Source organism: Amblyomma maculatum, chromosome 4, assembly GCF_055883805.1.
Source record: "Amblyomma maculatum isolate TAMU_Amacu chromosome 4, ASM5588380v1, whole genome shotgun sequence".
NCBI lineage: Eukaryota > Metazoa > Arthropoda > Arachnida > Ixodida > Ixodidae > Amblyomma > Amblyomma maculatum.
In genome coordinates, this window is record NC_139347.1 from 61,276,116 (window position 1) to 61,293,480 (window position 17,365).

The window sequence follows — 17,365 nt, forward strand, 5'->3', positions numbered from 1 at the left end:
GAGTTTTCACTTACATTGCCATTTTAGAAAGTAAACTTATCACTTCGCTCCACGATACTAAACTGGCACTAGGGCATATTCTCTAGCTCGAACCAGTATGCGGTACCTTGAAAAACACAAAACATCTTTTTCTTTTTCCTGCGATAAAAAAACGGGAAGAAACAAAGGGAGAAAAAAAAAACCGACATGCTCTTTTTTTCGGTGTGAAAACTTAATTTGCAACGAATAATGTTAGAGCCATCTGGAGGAGGAGGACGACGAGGTGGTGGTGGTGTTGTGATTCGACTAATTTATCCCGACTATAAGTGCTGATAGGTGAGCGCAGAATCTATCTAGTTTTTCTTTTTTTCGGCGCTAGGCATGCATCGAAACTGCCTGGCTTCGAAGAATGTCCAGAAGGAATGGCGACGATCGGATGGGTTCCTGTTCGGGTAATAAATGTGCGTTCAATATTGGAGCATTACGACAGCTAAGAGAACTGCCAACGTGAAACCGTATTTTCTTGTTTCCAACCCTCCTCAGATTTTCACGCGTATCATATTGCCGATTCTGCATATACATGCCAATATTTGAATAGTGTTTAGGCTGAAATAGTTTAGCATATTGGACTGTCGTCGCCACCCCGTAACTTCATGTGTGCTGAGTGGAGGAAATGGTTGCGTTAGTGCTCTACGCAGTAAACTCTTTCAGATCGGGTGAATCGACTGGCAGGTTTAACAAGGCGCTTGAAAGGTTTTTATTGAAAAAGAAGAATGATTTCGCTATATATTGTTGAAAACTGAAAAACGGTTTTCTAACAGTCTTTACTAATCGATGCGAGCATAGGGTAAACTTTAAAAGCGATATTTTACTGCACATCCGAATGTTATAGCATCAACGCAAATAATCCTCAACACAAGTGAAAAGGAAGTACTATGTCCTCTAGCACACTTCCTATTGCACTGAAAATTTCCGTTACTTAAAATTCGGAGTATCTATTACCAGCAAAGAGATCAGATTCTTATTTCAAAAACATGCGAAGCTCTTTGCAGTTACCAAGACCTTAGCCGAAGTTTCAATCTCCGCTAATTGCTAACCTGAAGATTTTTAGTGCCACGAGTTTTCTGCGATTGCGAATTACATCAAATAAATGTTGTCTCTGCTGCAAACAGTACAGAATTCTTCACGGTGTTAAAATCTACACTCGTGCTTTAAGAAATTACTCCGCTTCTGCGTAAAATGGGCTAGAGGTTACGTTACTCCTTTCTTACTCCCTTATAGGGTAACTCGTGTTAAGAGTGTCGAACTTTCCCATCAATATGTTCATATTAATATCTCACTATTACTGTTCCCAAAAATGCGAGATCGAATCCCGGCCTCGGCGGCCGCTTTTCGATGTGAGTGCACGTTAAAGAACCTCAGGTGGTCGGAGTTTCCGGAGTCCTCCACTACGGCGTCTCTCATAGCCTGAGTTGCTTTGGGACGTTAAACCCCACAAACCTAATCAATATCTTACTATTCCCTTTGCCTCCCAATTAAACGTGATGTCTAGTAAAGGTGGTCTTCTTTTCTCGCCCAGAACGTAGGCCCTGGGAAACCATTGAAATAATATTTTAAGAGCACACGTAATCGAGCGACTGTAAGTATGATTGGTGTTCAGGTGCTAACAGGACAGGTTTATTCAGTGAGGCGAACACTGGCACGAGCACGAGACACGCGCCAGGGCATGTAGGTCGGCAGGTACACTGCGTTTCTGGTTGCATGCGGACTGTGCGGTACATGAGTTGTTGCTTGCTACTGGAACGTACTTTTGAAGTCGAAACGAGGGACCCTTACGAAGATAAATCTACCAGTCACGGAGCAAACGTTCGCACACAATCGTTCATAGTATAAATATTTCGCGCATTTTCAGCCGGTTAACGGCATCGGTGTTCCGCCAAGTGACAGTATTCTTTCATTTTTGTTTATTTTCATTTCTTGATATCCCTTCCTCATACGTGTCATATGCACTTTTGACACATTTGCTCATTTTGCAATTGCAATTTTTGCAATTTGCATTGAGATGGCATAATTCTTTCGATACTTATTTTTAATAGCCGCAACAGATCTTTTCAGTTTTTGCTTTTTGTTCTGTCCGCTTGGCGACACAACTAAACGACAAGAGCATGGAAAAAACTGAGGCACCCGTTATGCACGGGAAGCTTTTTCGCTTTTTTCATCTCCCCTCTCTCATTTTTTTGTTCTTTTTCACGCGGCGTCTCCACTCCTAACCTTCTATAATCATGTTTTGTCGGTCAGCATGTCATAAGCGACTCTTCAACTCTGTCTTAACATAAGAGATACGTGCAGCGAGCAAACATACGTCCAAGCTCATAAGCATCATTAGAGGTCATCTACTAATATTCGCTTAATAGGGAGTTATCCTTTCGGTTTTGCATTGCGGTTAGTCAGATTACTTCAAAGTAAACACAGTGCCTCATGGTAGAAAGTAAGCACGAAGCAGGAACCCTTAACATCTAAAGCCCTTTTCACTTTGTGTTTCGCGCAGCATGGCCTTGGTCCTTTTGCGCCCTAAAACCCAATATAATAACTAACCTTTTCTGTATTCTTCTCTGTTCCTGTCTAATAATTATGTCCCGACCATGTGTCTCGTTTCTCTAACAATGTTATTAATAATGTTGGCTTCCGTTCCGAGAAGTTACTATTCTCATGAAGGAATACTTATAAGCATCTACGCAGAACGATTCTGCAAAACAGTTTTCGTGATTTCTGAGATTCCAAGAGGAAGCGTCGGTAGCCTGTAGCACCAGCCTTTGATCCGTATGACCAGATTCCTTCCGCCTAACCATTAACTCATGCTATTGTGCATTTAGTGGCTGAATGTGGAAAGAAAAATATAAGATTTGAAGAATGAGGTTTTGTGTACTACAGATAAATAATTGCACGAAAACCGGAATTTTTCCTTGGCGGCTGAGTGTATCTCGGATGAACCGTTTCGGTACAACGAAGCACTAATAGGCAGCCTCACTCCACTTGATGAAGGATTGCTAGTAGCAAGAAACGTCAATCAATATACGCAAACTCTTCGGTCGCGAGTTAACTAATAAAAAAAGTTATAGCGGCATGATCCCAGACGTCAACTGAGTATTACGTTGCCTGTACCATGCAATACGCGGTCATTCGTTGCCATCGATAAAGAAGAGATATTTCAATTCAATGCACACAAATAGTTACGGGCTCATATAGCTAGTGGATATATGGCTCGTTAGACGCCTCAAGCACTAACATCTTTGCCGCAAACTCCCACTGCTTCGCGCGCCAGACTCGCCCTCACGAGCACCATTAAGCAGTCGGCCCATAGACACTCTTGATGCACATAGACGCATACCGCCCGCTGAGAGCTCGAGGCACTCGTCAGCCTTTCAAGCCCCGACATTCCACTACTCAAAGCCTACAATGCTGCTCACTATGGTTTCTCGGCGCTCGTGGTCTGCAAAGGAGAGCAGCGACCGAATTAGATGCTTCACCTTTTTCGCATTGGAGTGGTTTCGTGGATTTGCTGTGGTCGGAGGTAATGGATGTCTAACATTGTAGAAAATAGTCAATGAGAGGGAAGCGTTACCTGTGGGACCTCACTGTAACAAACTGAATGACACTACAAGTGGGAAAAAATTAGAACGTTTCAGCTCAGTAATCACAATCAAAAGCAGCATGTTGTTTTTTAATGGTTCGGCTAGGATAAGTATTACTGACACGTGGCTGAACATAACGCTGCCACCGAAGGGTACTTATCCAAGCAGATATAGTATATACTTGGAAGAGTAAGTGTATTAAAAGTTAATTCAGTGCTGATCGTCGTCAGTTATCGCTATCGATATACTTGTGTAGTACAAGGAGTGATGTCTGTTGCTGGAATACCTCAGTGTTTTCATTCGCAAATGAACTCTGAGGTTCATTCTGGAGAAGTTATTCACCGCAGACCTTGTCGTGTGTGTTTCTGATCATACGTAGGCTGAGTAGGACGACCACGAATGTATCACAGCATAATAAGAAGGACTATGCTTGTGGAAACGTTGGCAATTCCAGAAAGGCTGTTTTATTACAGAAGTTGTGTAGTTCTCAGTGCACCAATGCCAGTATTGGTCTCGCAGGATGCCGTCCCTGCGCTAAAGTACGGCCCGATGTTTAGCCATCATAGTCGTTTCTGCTAATATAAAGTCCTACACGGTATGCGAATGGGACTAGCGAGCTTCCGAGAACGACAATTTCATGAATAAACGTGCATCTTAACGATCAGAGATAAAAATAAAAATAGAACTTGGGACAACATAGAAAGCCAAAACGCAGAAAGAATAAAAAATTAAACCGAATTCAACTGATAGTAACGCGATGTCTATACTCCGTTTCCTAAGCAATTCACAACATTACTAAAGGTAAGAGCGATCTGGGTCACTCAAGACGACGCTCACAACACGATTGTGCTCCCACGCTCCACTGGGAGCGTGGGAGCACAGTCACGTAGTGGGCGCCATCTTAATTGGTTCAGATCTCCCTTACCTTTCGTAGCGCTGAGAACAGCTTAGAAAACAGAATATGCAGATAAGATTATTTTCCGCACCGCTGCTGTATTGCGGGAAACACGATCCAAATGATGCACGAGATGGCAAAAAAGATTTCGACCAGCTCGTACCTGCTTTGCCCCCGAAGTCACTCCTGTGGCCGCAAGGCAAGAAGCGCGAATGCTTTTACTGGGTGAAGGCGGGTGCGGGTTGTTGAATTTGAAGCGGACATCCAAACAGTTAACGTACACTGACAAACAAATCAAACCTAGCATACCTAAGAAAACCTCGATAGGGAACGAATATAACACGGCAACTTTGTGTTGCGGCTCCGCAACGTGAAATTTCATTACCGGGAATCTCCGACTTTGTGTATAACAGCATTCCAACCTGAAAGAGCACTGAACAAGAGTAGAGGGGGAGCCTCGGCTCGCAAGCCGCGCTAAAGTTTCGGCTTGCGAACTAAGGCTCTCCGTCAACCCTTGTTCAGTGCTCTTTCATACTGCGTACCCATCTCCTTTCTCTTGTTATACCCTAGAGCATTCCAACGTGTTCTTCTGGGGCTAAGCTTGTCGCTATTTTTGCTTACTAATACCAGCAAGATAAAGACCTCAGCAGTATTACTTCATCTGTCTAACCAGCTACATCAACATAACTAGAACTAAACTATCTTCATCCAGCACATATTGCAGCGTTGCGTAGAGGTAGAACAACCACCTCAAATGCAAGAGGACCGCGGTTAAAATCCCTGTGCAACGAAATTCCCCACTTGATTAACTGCACCGGATGGAACTGCATAAACTGATTTGGGGTGCGACCTGATGCTGTTGAACACCTCAGAAAACGCACACCCACCCCAGAGCATGACAGGATATTTAGATAGGATACCGGTAAGTTATCTAAGCACACAAAAAATTGATTAAAAAACGCTGACGTATGAAAGCATTCAACCCAACAGACAGGATAGAACTGGACGAGCTATCAAATGTAATCAATTGGCGTGAACTGTCCTACATAAGGAAGTATAATATAAGTATGGAGAGAATTGAGCATGCTCTAAAGAAGAGTGCTGGTCTTAAAACAGTAAAGACGAAATTAGGCACATGAGAAAATGAGATTTATGCACTAAGGGACAAGGCGGGAAATAACAATTCTAATATGGACAATAGAATCAAAGTAGCCGAAGAGGTTTATATTGGTTTATACATTAGCTATAGTAGTAGTAAATGTAGCAAGGTGATTGGCAGTAGTAAAGAGCAATCAGACGTTCCGCCAGTAACGAAGGACGATGTTAGTGCTTCAGAAGCAATGAAAAGAGGGAAAGCAACTGAAAGGATCAGGTATCTACAGCTTTGTTGAAAGACGGCAAGGATTATATGCTAGAAAAACTGGCCACTCTATATACACAATGCCTGATGGCATTGACGGTACCGGAATCTTGGAAGAAGGCTACGATTATCGTAATTCTGAAGACAAGGGACGCAAAGGAGTAAAACAAATTCAGACCAGTAAACTTGCTCTTCATTACGCACAAGGTAATTACTAAAGTAATCGCAGAAAGAATCAATGAAATCTTATACTTCAATCAACTGAAGGATCAAGCAAGTTTTCGGAAAGGGCACTCAACCATTGGTCATATCCATACTATCAACCAGGTGATAGAAAACGTCTCGAAATACAACCGGCCTGTGCACATAGGATTCACTGATTGCTGGAAGGCATTTGACTCAGTCATGCAGTCATGTGCGGAAGCCAAAAAGTTTTATAGCTTCAAAATACATTACAAAACTTTCTTTAAGTTTTCCCTGGCTTTCAATGCGTTAAGACCTTCTTGGTGCACCACCTTCTGCTACTCCGTATACTATGCAGACCGACCCCATTACAAGGTGATATAGAATACCATCCTTGTTTTCAATCGGGACATACCAGATGTCGTGAGGGTCAAGTGGAAAACCCTTTTTAAGAGTCCCTTAGAGGAAGTCCCAGAAGAAAACGGGTTCCAGAAGTCTAAGAAAACATTCTTTATAGTTTTATCCCTTTTGCATTGAAAACAGTGACACCTAAAGGTACGAAAATTATTTTCTTTCGCAACTATGCATAAACCGGCAAAGTCCCGCTACTCGTATATAGTCGAAAAAAGATGTTTTGGTTGCATGAGTAAAATCTATTTTTAACTCTTTTTAGCATATCTTGACCAGGGCCAGCACTGCACGTGGTCATATATAATGGTGGATGGAACAGTCAGTCAGGCATATCTCTGCGTGTGACATGATCAATGTGATAAAACCATGTACAAAAAATGGCAAGGTTGCACAGCTTTTCTGAAATACCCGCTAATAGTTCCTTGAATGCAATCGCATGTAACGACAAATTTGGGCAAAACTCTGCCTATCTGCCTAGTCTCTGAATATCAGTACATAGAAAGGTGTCCTTAGTATCCTTAAAGAAAATAAATCGGTTAATCGATAAAAAAAAGCGATAGATTGCATAGACTAAGGCCTACATCGCTTACGCTTCGGAACAGGTTAGTTCTACATGTCCTTTGGCAAAACTCCACACAACCACTGCAAGAACCCTATGCAATTTTTCGTTGTCTCTTAACTCGGCCCCTTGCTTCGCCAATAAGTACCATTATCAGTGTAAAATTCAAGAGTGACACTAAAATACTTAGGTTGATTTGTAGTCCACGATAAGACAAGCTACGTCGGCGTAGCTATCGCCGTAGCTGATCACCCCACGTATTAAAATGCAACACATTCTCGCCCTATGCATTGCACGTAGTCCTATAGATATGAACTTCCATTTTTGAGCAAAATAGTTTGCATGCCGTAATCTGATTTATTACAATAAACGCCCATCATTTTTTGATTTCTTGTAGGGCTGCCAATATATTACCCAATTTCAATTGGGAGGTGGTTTCACGAAGCACTCGTCTTCTCTCAGTGGTAAACTCGGTCATATTACTGCTGTTCCGATATAACTCCGCCCACAGGATAGCTTAATTCTATAGGAGTCGTTTTCTACACAGTACAAGAAAGTTTCGTCATTCGCCTCTAATTGTGTGCGGGTGATGAGAAGAGGGAAGGAGGAGAGGTTCTCGCGGTTGACGCTTGGCAATTTGGTTGGTGCGGACGAGATGACATATGCAAAGGCTATTCCAGCGATTACGTTTTCAAGCTTTACGACGCCTTATGCACAAGGGTCTGAAAATGTTTTCAGAACATAAAGATCAAAGCAAAACTAATTCCTGCCCACTGTAATCATGTGGCCATAAAGTGAAACGTGTGACCTGTACTTGCCTGCACGATGTGCATAAAATACCACTGAATAGCCGATCATATGCCGCTAGGTTGTGAATAATTTCATGTTTTTTTGTGAATTTGTTTTCCCAAACCCGTTTTGACACCTGTACATATAGCATTTCATCAAAAATGTGGCTCTGCACATCGAATTTGTAAACGCTTCGTCATTTTGGCAGAAAATCTGCAACCTGGTATTCCGCCATACCCCTGCAGACTGAACTTGAAGGGAAGAGCACCATCGGGAGGTTTGGTTTCAAAGCTGTCGCCTTTCTTTCTTAATATCACGAGGAAATTATTAACCTAACGAAACGCACGTACCAGTGGCGCTACACTTAAAATGACTCTTGAAGGCTCTGATATATGTATGCTAGTAGGCAATAACATAGAGAAGAAACTAGGCTTGATCACATAAAATCGCCATCTTTCTGGAGGAACTGGCCGTCCTTGAAGCAGATTCCTTCGAGCATAAGTAAAGAGTAGAATTAGGACAAGGCTGTCTACGCCGATTTCGCACTGGTTTGACAACTTGCTGATGTCGCCCTCATCAGGAGCACAACCTGTGGCGCTGTGTAAGCTTTTCTGAGGAAAGGAATGTCCTTGGCGTTGACGGACATAACGATAACGGTTGAGCGCTAATAAGAAACCAGACACGACCGCCGAGCTGCACACACGAAATTGGCCCTTGACTGCTAACTATGAGAGATACCGCTGCAGGTATAGGAACCGAGTTCCAGTTTCCAAGTGCCCATTTCGATTAAACTGATTTGTCGTTATAAGATTTTGCCGTGAAGAAGCATTGCAGGATCAGGCCAGCGCTGTTCTTCTCGGCAGTTGCCTGCTTGTTCAGTACAAGCCATTCACGTCTGTGCAATGATTCCTTTATGTATGGTTAGGACAAGCCTCTCGCATTGGATCGCACTGGATGGAAGTTTTCGATAATTGCCTCTTGGGCTCTCATGTGGCAAACAGCTTACGGTAGGGCAGCAAAGCCTCTTTCTTGTTCTGTCAATACTAATTTGAGGCAGGAGCTATTGAGAGAAACGATCAGCTTGTCCAAATACAGAAAGTTTTTGCTTGTTTTGTGTCGAGTAAGGCTTCGGCTGAATATTGCATGCACACCGAGAGGTGTTATCCTCGCTCTTTGCTCTTGGCGCTGTCTTCCTCCCTAAAGCAAGCATCTCCGGTTGGTTGTAGGCATTGAGAAAAATTTGCGTGCCTACTGAAGGATACTAAAATCATCCACATGGAGGTCCAAACCCATTGCAAAAAGGTGTTTGCTCAAGGGTGCTCATCACTGCTTCTTCGGTAGTTCTATGTTGGCTGCTAGAGAAACTTGATGGTAAGAAAACCTGTTCGCAGCTGCTGGCTGAGGCGTCGGGCTCTGCCACCCGAGAAGCGTATTGAAAGCAGGTAATACGGAAGCGGTCTCTGAAAGCCCGAACGTTCTTCCAAGCTTAGGTGTGCCCAGAACGGTAGACTAGTATGCCGTGGTGTATTGACCACCGCAATATTCGAGTAGCTAAAAGAGAACTGGTGGAAATTAAGCCATCCTGATCGCGAAAGAGGAAAGACGAATATTGCAGGACGCGTTGGCTAAGAGGCTCACACCGAAATTAATGGTTTTGGGAGGCGCGTCGATAAGGAAATTACTGTATAACAGAAGTACGTTGCACGATGTACCTTGTTGAGCTTGTCGATAGGCATTCAAGTATGAAGGCGCACCGCGACTCAAATATGACAAATGTTATAGAGTAAGTTATGCTGCGCCGTTACCGTTGTTATAATATGGCAACATGCCATTTTACTTCCAAAAGGTAACAGTTAGAATTCATTGAAGGAGAACATTTTAGCAGCGAGAACAGCTAACTGACCGGACGAAAAACACGTTTTGAGACCTGCATTGAGAATCAAGAGAAAGATGTGGCTGGAACGACGAGAACAAATTTTGGAAGCAAGCTAGATTATGTGAATGGCTTGATGCAGTGTCGAGTTAATCCTGAATAATTTTACGTGAAACCTCAGTGGAAACCTCGGCGGTGATGCTGGCATTGCGAAATCAGTTGGTAGACGAGCCGTACGTGAAAGTGCTGGAAGATATATATAGTCGCTGCACAGCAACCATAGCTCTGCATAAAGAAAGTAACAAAATTCCCATAAAGAAAGGTGTTAGGCAAGGAGGCACACTCTCCCCAGTACTGTTCACAGCTTGCTTAGAGGAAGTATTCAGAGACTTGGAATTGGAGCAGTTAGGGATAAGGGTAGATGGAGAATACCTCAGTAATCTGCGATTTGCTGATGATGATGACATTGCCTTGCTAAGTAACGTGGGGGATGAACTACAAATAATGATTGATGACCTAGACAGGAAAAGTAGAAAGGTAGGCTTAAAAATCAATATGCAGAAGACTAAGGTAATGTTCAACAGCCTCGGGAAGGAACAGCAGTTTACGTTAGGTAGCGAAGCACTGGAAGTAGTTGGCGAATATGTTTACTTAGGACAGGTAGTAACCGCAGATCCGGAGCATGGAAAGGAAATAAGAAGAATAAGATTGGGATGGAGCGCATTTGGCAAGCACTCGCAGATTATGACTAGCAGCTTACCGCTATCGCTCAAGAGGAAAGTATACAATAGTTGCATCTTACCTGTACTCACCTATGGGGCTGAAACGTGGAGGCTAACCAAGTGGGTTCTACTTAAGTTGAGGACAACTCAGAGAGCTATGGAACAAAAAATGGTAGGGGTAACATTAAGCAATAGGAAGCGTACAGAGTGAGTCATATAAATAACTCAAGTTACTGACATTATAGTCGAAATTAAGAAGAAGAAATGGGTATGGGCAGGACATGTAGTGCGAAGACAGGATAACCGATGGTCGCTTAGCGTAACAAACTGGATTCCAAGGGAAGGAAAGCGCAGCAGGGGGCGGCAGAAAGTTAGGTGGGCGAATGAGGTCAAGAGGTTCGCCGCGGTCAAGTGGATGCAGCTAGCACAGAACCGGGTTTATTGAAGAAATATGGGAGAGGCCTTCGCCCTGCAGAGGATATAGTCAGGCTGATGATGATGCTGATGATGATGCTGATGATGAATTTCACGTGTCTAAAATTTTCCACTTCTGACGTTGCTGCCATCATGTTTTATGTACAACACAAGGTTTCAAACCCATTTTTCAACTCGCTGATCTTGGATGCCTGGGCCTGTCTATGCATGCAGACAGATGTTCAGGGCAGCTTTGTGTAACCTAAAATTACAGATCCAAAAGAACAAAATTACAACTATGGAGCATGCGGCGAGGCTTGTAGTGAGTCGTCATAATCATCTTGGTTAATACGTTCGAGGCAGTCAGCGATAAAAGACAATGTCGTTGCATTCTGCTCAGGTCATTAGCCGCGAGACAAAGGCGAGCTTTCGAGACTAGTCGTTCGACAGATACACCCCCTTATACACGCCGGACCCTTTCTTATCTGCTTTGCTTCATGCGCATTTAGTCTTCCGGGTGATGTTTGCCAGGGCGCTGGAAGGAACGAGGTAGAAAAAGACAGAGGAATATTGTACAACCAGCCCTATTGGAACGAAAGGTGGTGGTATTTGAGTCCAGTAATCGTATGATAAAACGAAAGAAACAATTCACGTCATTCTACCTTTTTTTGCAGCTAATGTTGTGTAACTAACACGAAGTCGTAGGACTTTTTCACCTGTCACACCTAAGGTTTTCAGTTCCAAAGCAACTATGTAGCTTCGTAACACAGCGAGTTCCGCGCACTTTACACGGAATTCACTAATCTTCCTCTTGCCGTCAACTACTGCGTTCCATGTAATAACCTCCAACAAGGAATAATGGCCGAATCAATCAAGTACTGTGCCTTACGCCGCAGCTGATTTTGTTACCGAACCCTTTATAGATAAATTGAGCTAAAATGAGGCATTACAGTGTTGTGCAACAGATTCCACATCATCCATGTTATGTAATAGAGTAATAACATGAAGGGGTATTGAAAAGTGGCCTCAAGACTCAGAAAGTACAAACTACCTGAAGAGGACTTCTCGCTTCTTGAAGTGCATAAAAATCAGTAAGTAAAAAATAGTAAATTCGATTTCGTGTCAAATTGGGCTCAGTACTTGCTTAGAGTCAGCGCTTTATTATGTTACAGCCTGCTAACCGGTCGTTGCTCATTTGATCATTAAGACATAATAAACAACCAGGTTTAGAATTACAGAAATGGAAGGTTGCGGAGCTTGCGAATAGCAACACAAACAAAACATTAAAGGCATTCTTCTTAGTTCTTCATATTGTCTTGATATTGTCTTTCATATTATTAATGTAAATGTGAAGCCCATGATACTTTATGTTCGACATATTCGGATTTGTGTCTGCGTGCGTGTGTGTTTGCGAGTGTGCGTGAAAACACTTAAAACATTCTTCATATTCATATTTCTTCAGATTATAATTGTATATGTGAAGCCCATGGGATTTTATGTTCGACATATTCGATTTTTGTCCGTATCTGTATTTGCTTGTGTGCGTGAAAGTGGAAGGTGAACTTCTAAAAGCACCATACTCATGTAGAGCCTTGTAATGTTATTGGGGTTGCTGTTCACCCTTTTCTTCCTTACGTTACCTTATTTGCACTACGCTAAACCGCGTAGTGTGATCGTAGTTATGGTACATATTTAGTACACAATGAGTGTCAGTTATTGAACATTGCAGCTGAATAGTTCAGTGCATTCAGGGGAATACCCCAAGGCGGAATAAATTTGTAATAAGGGAGCAATTACTCATTAGCTTCCACCAAAGCAAGCAATGTCTCAACTGAAAAGCTTGAGTAATTACAAATTTACAAATTACAAATGAGTAATTACAAATTTACTCCATCTTAGGAGATTAGACTAACAACGTTTCTGCTTCTTATCACTGATTGACCCAACTTCGTTATGCCATCTGAGAACCTCCTTGGTTAGCGTAAGGGATAGAGTGACGGCCCGTATAATCGATGGTCCCAGTTTAAAACCTCAGACAAGTAGAAATTTTTATTCAACATCGATGCTTCTGTGAGAGCTGTAATACTATCATTTGTAGCCCCATACCTTCTCTTGAGTGATAACTAATGAGTAATTGTTCCGTCATTGCAACTCAGCATTGATGCAGAGTTTGGTGAAGGCGCCCTTAGTAGCACGTACGAAAAATTGCTGCCACGTTGTGGGAGTGTGAATCAATACTATGCAACAGTGTTTCGAAGGCTAAAATTATAGTTGCATTAGGTTTTTGACTGGCGAGGTTTAAATGCCTGTGCATAAAGTGCTATCTTTGCTGGCATATTGTACAAAAACTTCATTATGCTTAGCAAAAGAGATACAAGAGATACTTTCACCTATTTTCGAATCCAACGTTTATAATGCGTGTAGGGTTCTATATTAATTCGACTCTGTAAACCTCTACCCGGTGTTATGTAGGCACAGGTGCTTCAGGACAGGCGGGAGTGGCATCACGTCGCGATATCGTCATTTCAGAACAATGTGAATGACTCAGAACGACGCGAGCGGCATGTTTACCTCTGTGAATGTTTTAACGACACCAGAATGCAGCGATTTCGGACCCAGTGGTTTAGGGGTGCCATAACTTTGCGATAACACACAGCAATTACCAAGCTCGCGATTAAAACGAACGAGCTAAATACGGGCATGTCTTCATAAGGGTTCAGTAAATTTACATTCTTTCTGGGCTTTGCTAAAATCACGACAAGATAAGACAGCCATTGTACCAATCTGAGAACACTTTAATATCGAGACAAACAAGCAGCGATGTCAAGGTAGAAACAAAACAAAGTTAAGGAAGAGGGTATTTTGTGCCGGCGTCGTTCATTGTTGTCTTCAGGTTTCATGTGGAATAATATGACGGTCACGAGGTAAAATTTAATAACATCCATTAGAACTAAATTCGGGCACAATGCTTTCACAGCATACTTTTCTTCGTACTTTCAAGCAGACTGGAAAACAAAGCGACGTTTTCGATTTTTAGGCCAAATCGAGTTTTATAGCCAATCACCAAAAAATACGCACGTCATATTTCGATGATAACTTCTCCGAATGCAGCGCCATCTAGAAGAAACATCAATTAGGTACTCACAATTGCCACGACGCCCGCAACGGATGCAGCTATCTTGTATGGGGTACTGTTCTTGCGTCTTTCCTCTTCAATTCTTCCCAGGTTATCCATTTTCTAGCAGTCGTGCTCCGATCTAAACGGCGATATGGTTCTGTGACGTCACAAAAGATTCTGCACTTGGCGAGGGTGATCTGTGGTATCCACCACTTTTCTTCAACCGACTACAGATACCTTCACAAAAAGACCTGCTTGTGCCGGACTAGAGGCGGCGATTTTCGAAGGATGTTCGATCCCTAAAAATGGAGACAGGCAGTGTGACAAACGGCGTCTTGTTCGACGAGGATCCTTATTCACGGCTTGCAGACAACAAGGAAGCAGTTGAGAGGCGGAGTCCAGAATCTCGACTGCAAATTTAGGCCGATTTAGAAACTTTACCAAACGTTTTTAAACGATGTTATAGGTATTCCACTGGTGCCCACGACGTCACGTCCGCATTTTGTCGATGTCAGAGCAGGAACTCCATGTTTGTTGGTCCCAACTGTTTCGGGGAACGCACTCACTAGCGAACTCACACCTTACGCTGTCGCAGAGCCATTGACGCGTCCACCTCAGCAGCTGGGGTGCGTCGGGATTGTTGGGCGGCCGGGTATGCGAGATAAGGCTGGCAGCCGAAGCAGACCAAGAGTAACCGCCCCGCTGCGCGCTACGCATTCGTCGCTCGTCGTAGGCGTCCGCATGCTCACGCGCACGTCCGTTATCTAGCGTCCGGAGATAAGATAAGCTACTCCCATAGAAAATGCTTGAGTGCTTTGCGCCTTTCTAGACGCGGCTCTCCTGGACATTGCGCGAGCGCGTGGAGGTCGTGGCATCTTTGACGGTCCCGGGTTGAAGGCGCACCTATTATCTGAGGCGGTGCTGATAGAGCTGTGGAATATCAGGCCTCCACTAGGAAGAAGTTCGAGTAGCTACGCGGCAGCCAAGAATGCCACTGACGTAAGCAGGGGAATGTTATATGGAATGCAGTTGTGAGAATGTCCACCTTATTCGTATATTTTGGGCGGTAACCTTAGCTAGGGGGGGGGGGGGGGGGGGGTTGCCGTGCTAGGCTCCTATAAAATAAGATAAAGATGCGAAAAGCAACGAAATGAGGAAGAGCGCATGCGGAACAGAAACAGAGACTTTTTAACCTATATTTAAAGATGCATGCATAGCCCTGAAAACGCCGTAGTATTCCAGGCGACAACTCTAAAATTCGATGCGAAGGAATATTTCCGCAAAGGAACGTTTATCTTTTTTTTTTGTATGTCGTTATGTTGCTGTAATAGTTGCGTATATCGGAGGTGCGATTAGGAGCACAAAATTTCCGCATGAAGCCTGCAAGATATTCGTGGCTAGTGTGTGCAGCATGTAAACGCCACTCACCTGCTCTTAGCTCGGACCACGGATAAAGTGAGCTTTTTTTTGGGAATATTTTCCTGTTCATAGCTGTAAATATGGAATTTTCGAAGGAACATGTCAATTGTCAGTGAAATGTGTTTCTACGAGGCATAGTGTGTTGCGTTAACTCAGCCATGACGTGTCCATAGCACAATTCGCGCTCGCTTACAGGTTGGGGCGTTCTCCAGATTGCGTCCTGGACTCTCGCGGAGCCACTTGAATGGGCGTACAATGATATGAAACGTCAGAGCGCGAATTCTCTCCAATCCAGCAGCCGCTATCTCCTCCTCTCTGCCATATTTCATAAGGTAAAGCAACATGCGAGCAAGTCATCTTCCAACTTTTCTTTTGCTTTGCCAATCTTTAGCGTTCTGCGTTGCCTACTGAGGCGACAATTGTACGTGGTCATGAAACATTCTTAACACCAACAATAGCAAACTTCTTCAGCCAATAAAATGAAGGCCTTCTCTCTCTCTCTCTCTCCCCTTGTTTGCTTTCTTAGGCAGCCTTCCTTTCTTGACTTAGCACAATATAATATCGTTTGCGAATTTTAGAACGACACAAGGCATGAGCATAAAATGCACCGGTTCACTGTTTTGAACTGCGTCAACGGCTGAAATATATTTATCGTAGTAACAGGACACTAAACAGCACTTCAATCAATGCTCCACATCAGCACACGAGTTATTTACTTCGCTCTCACTCGAGTAACGGCACCTAGAGGATAAACCAATATGTCAATACGCTTTTGCTTTCCTCGTTGCTGAAGATGTTTTCGCGTATCGCTGTTGTTGAAAGCAAAGCGTGCAAGATATTGACATTCTATAATATGTGCCTGTGGCAGCATTTCATGACCGGAAAATAGCACAGGCGATTGGGCTATGTTTGCTAGCTGCACTAAGCAAGGTTCTGAAAATGTACCGAAACATGAGCAAAATAGTGTACATGAACTGCGCCTACTTTAAACTCTCCAACGGGAAGCCTTGCAAAAATTTGGTGTGCTTTTCCTAAGAAATTCAGAAATCGACATTGGTAGTTTTCTGAAATATTTGCTGTTTTGTTTCCACTTTTCACCAATACATTGAACATTTGCACCAAAACTTGACCTTATCAAATGGATATTTACTTATTGTTATTTTATGACTTCGAATTCCTTGCATTTGAGCTTTTCTTTTACGGCGACATCAGTACGGTCAGTGCAGGTTAAAACTGAGCTTGTATATTCACTTGAAATTGCGTAAATGTTAAAATAGAGTTTTTTATACCCTATAAAAACGAACGAAACGGCGTGAATTAGACGCGCTTTCGGGTTTAGTAAAACTAAGCTCATCGCATTCATTAGTACACAAATTACCCTTCGTTCAAAGAAATGTGAATAAGACGCGCGAAAAGAATTATCAGGAAATTGCGGTGAGCATTATTTTGTTACATAGCGTTTCAGGATAATGTTGACTGCAATAACACGAACATCATGACGTGCGGTGCGCTAATGATTCTTTGACATTGAATATTTGCCCACAAACAGTAAAAGACAAGAAAATAAGGAGAACCCAATATTACAGGAAGACCTCGTATAGCCTTACAGTTTAGATATTCAGTTTTGCCAATATGTTGACAATGGAATCGACGTTTATTTATCTACACGAGCATAAGAAGAGACTTGCGGGAATGTGATGATGAAAAATAATTTATTTGCTGAAATGGGGGAAAGCAATTGTATTTTATGTGCTACGATGACAGAGCTTATGCATGTTTGAATATTATCCGCTTATGGCAGTTAATTTGGGCTAAAACGTGCGTCGCATTGAATCATTTGTTTAAAAACATTCTGAGTATTTCAAAAGGCTGCGAAAAATTGCCAAAAGTAGAACAATTGTCCCAACATACTTAGTATTATATGTAAGATCCTATTATGCTTTTTTATTTAGCGTACGTTATAAACTTCACTGATTGCAACGCTTGTACCTGATTAGCATGAGTCGTACCA

At 42.8% G+C, this 17,365-nt stretch overlaps 1 protein-coding gene across 2 annotated transcripts in view; it reads right to left on the reverse strand.

The window, feature by feature from the left end:
- Nucleotides 1–14,603, reverse strand: part of LOC146191209 (uncharacterized) — a 76,065-nt gene extending 61,462 nt beyond the window's left edge. Inside the window, exon 1 of one of the 2 annotated variants that reach the window (XM_084601693.1) lies at nt 13,963–14,603. In XM_084601693.1, coding sequence (XP_084457819.1) covers nt 13,963–14,052 — 90 coding nt within the window. In that variant the 5' untranslated portion in view covers nt 14,053–14,603. The remainder of the gene's footprint in view (nt 1–13,962) is intronic. The other variant, XM_084601694.1, reaches the window with a different exon arrangement.
- Between the last annotated feature and the right edge of the window lie 2,762 nt (nt 14,604–17,365).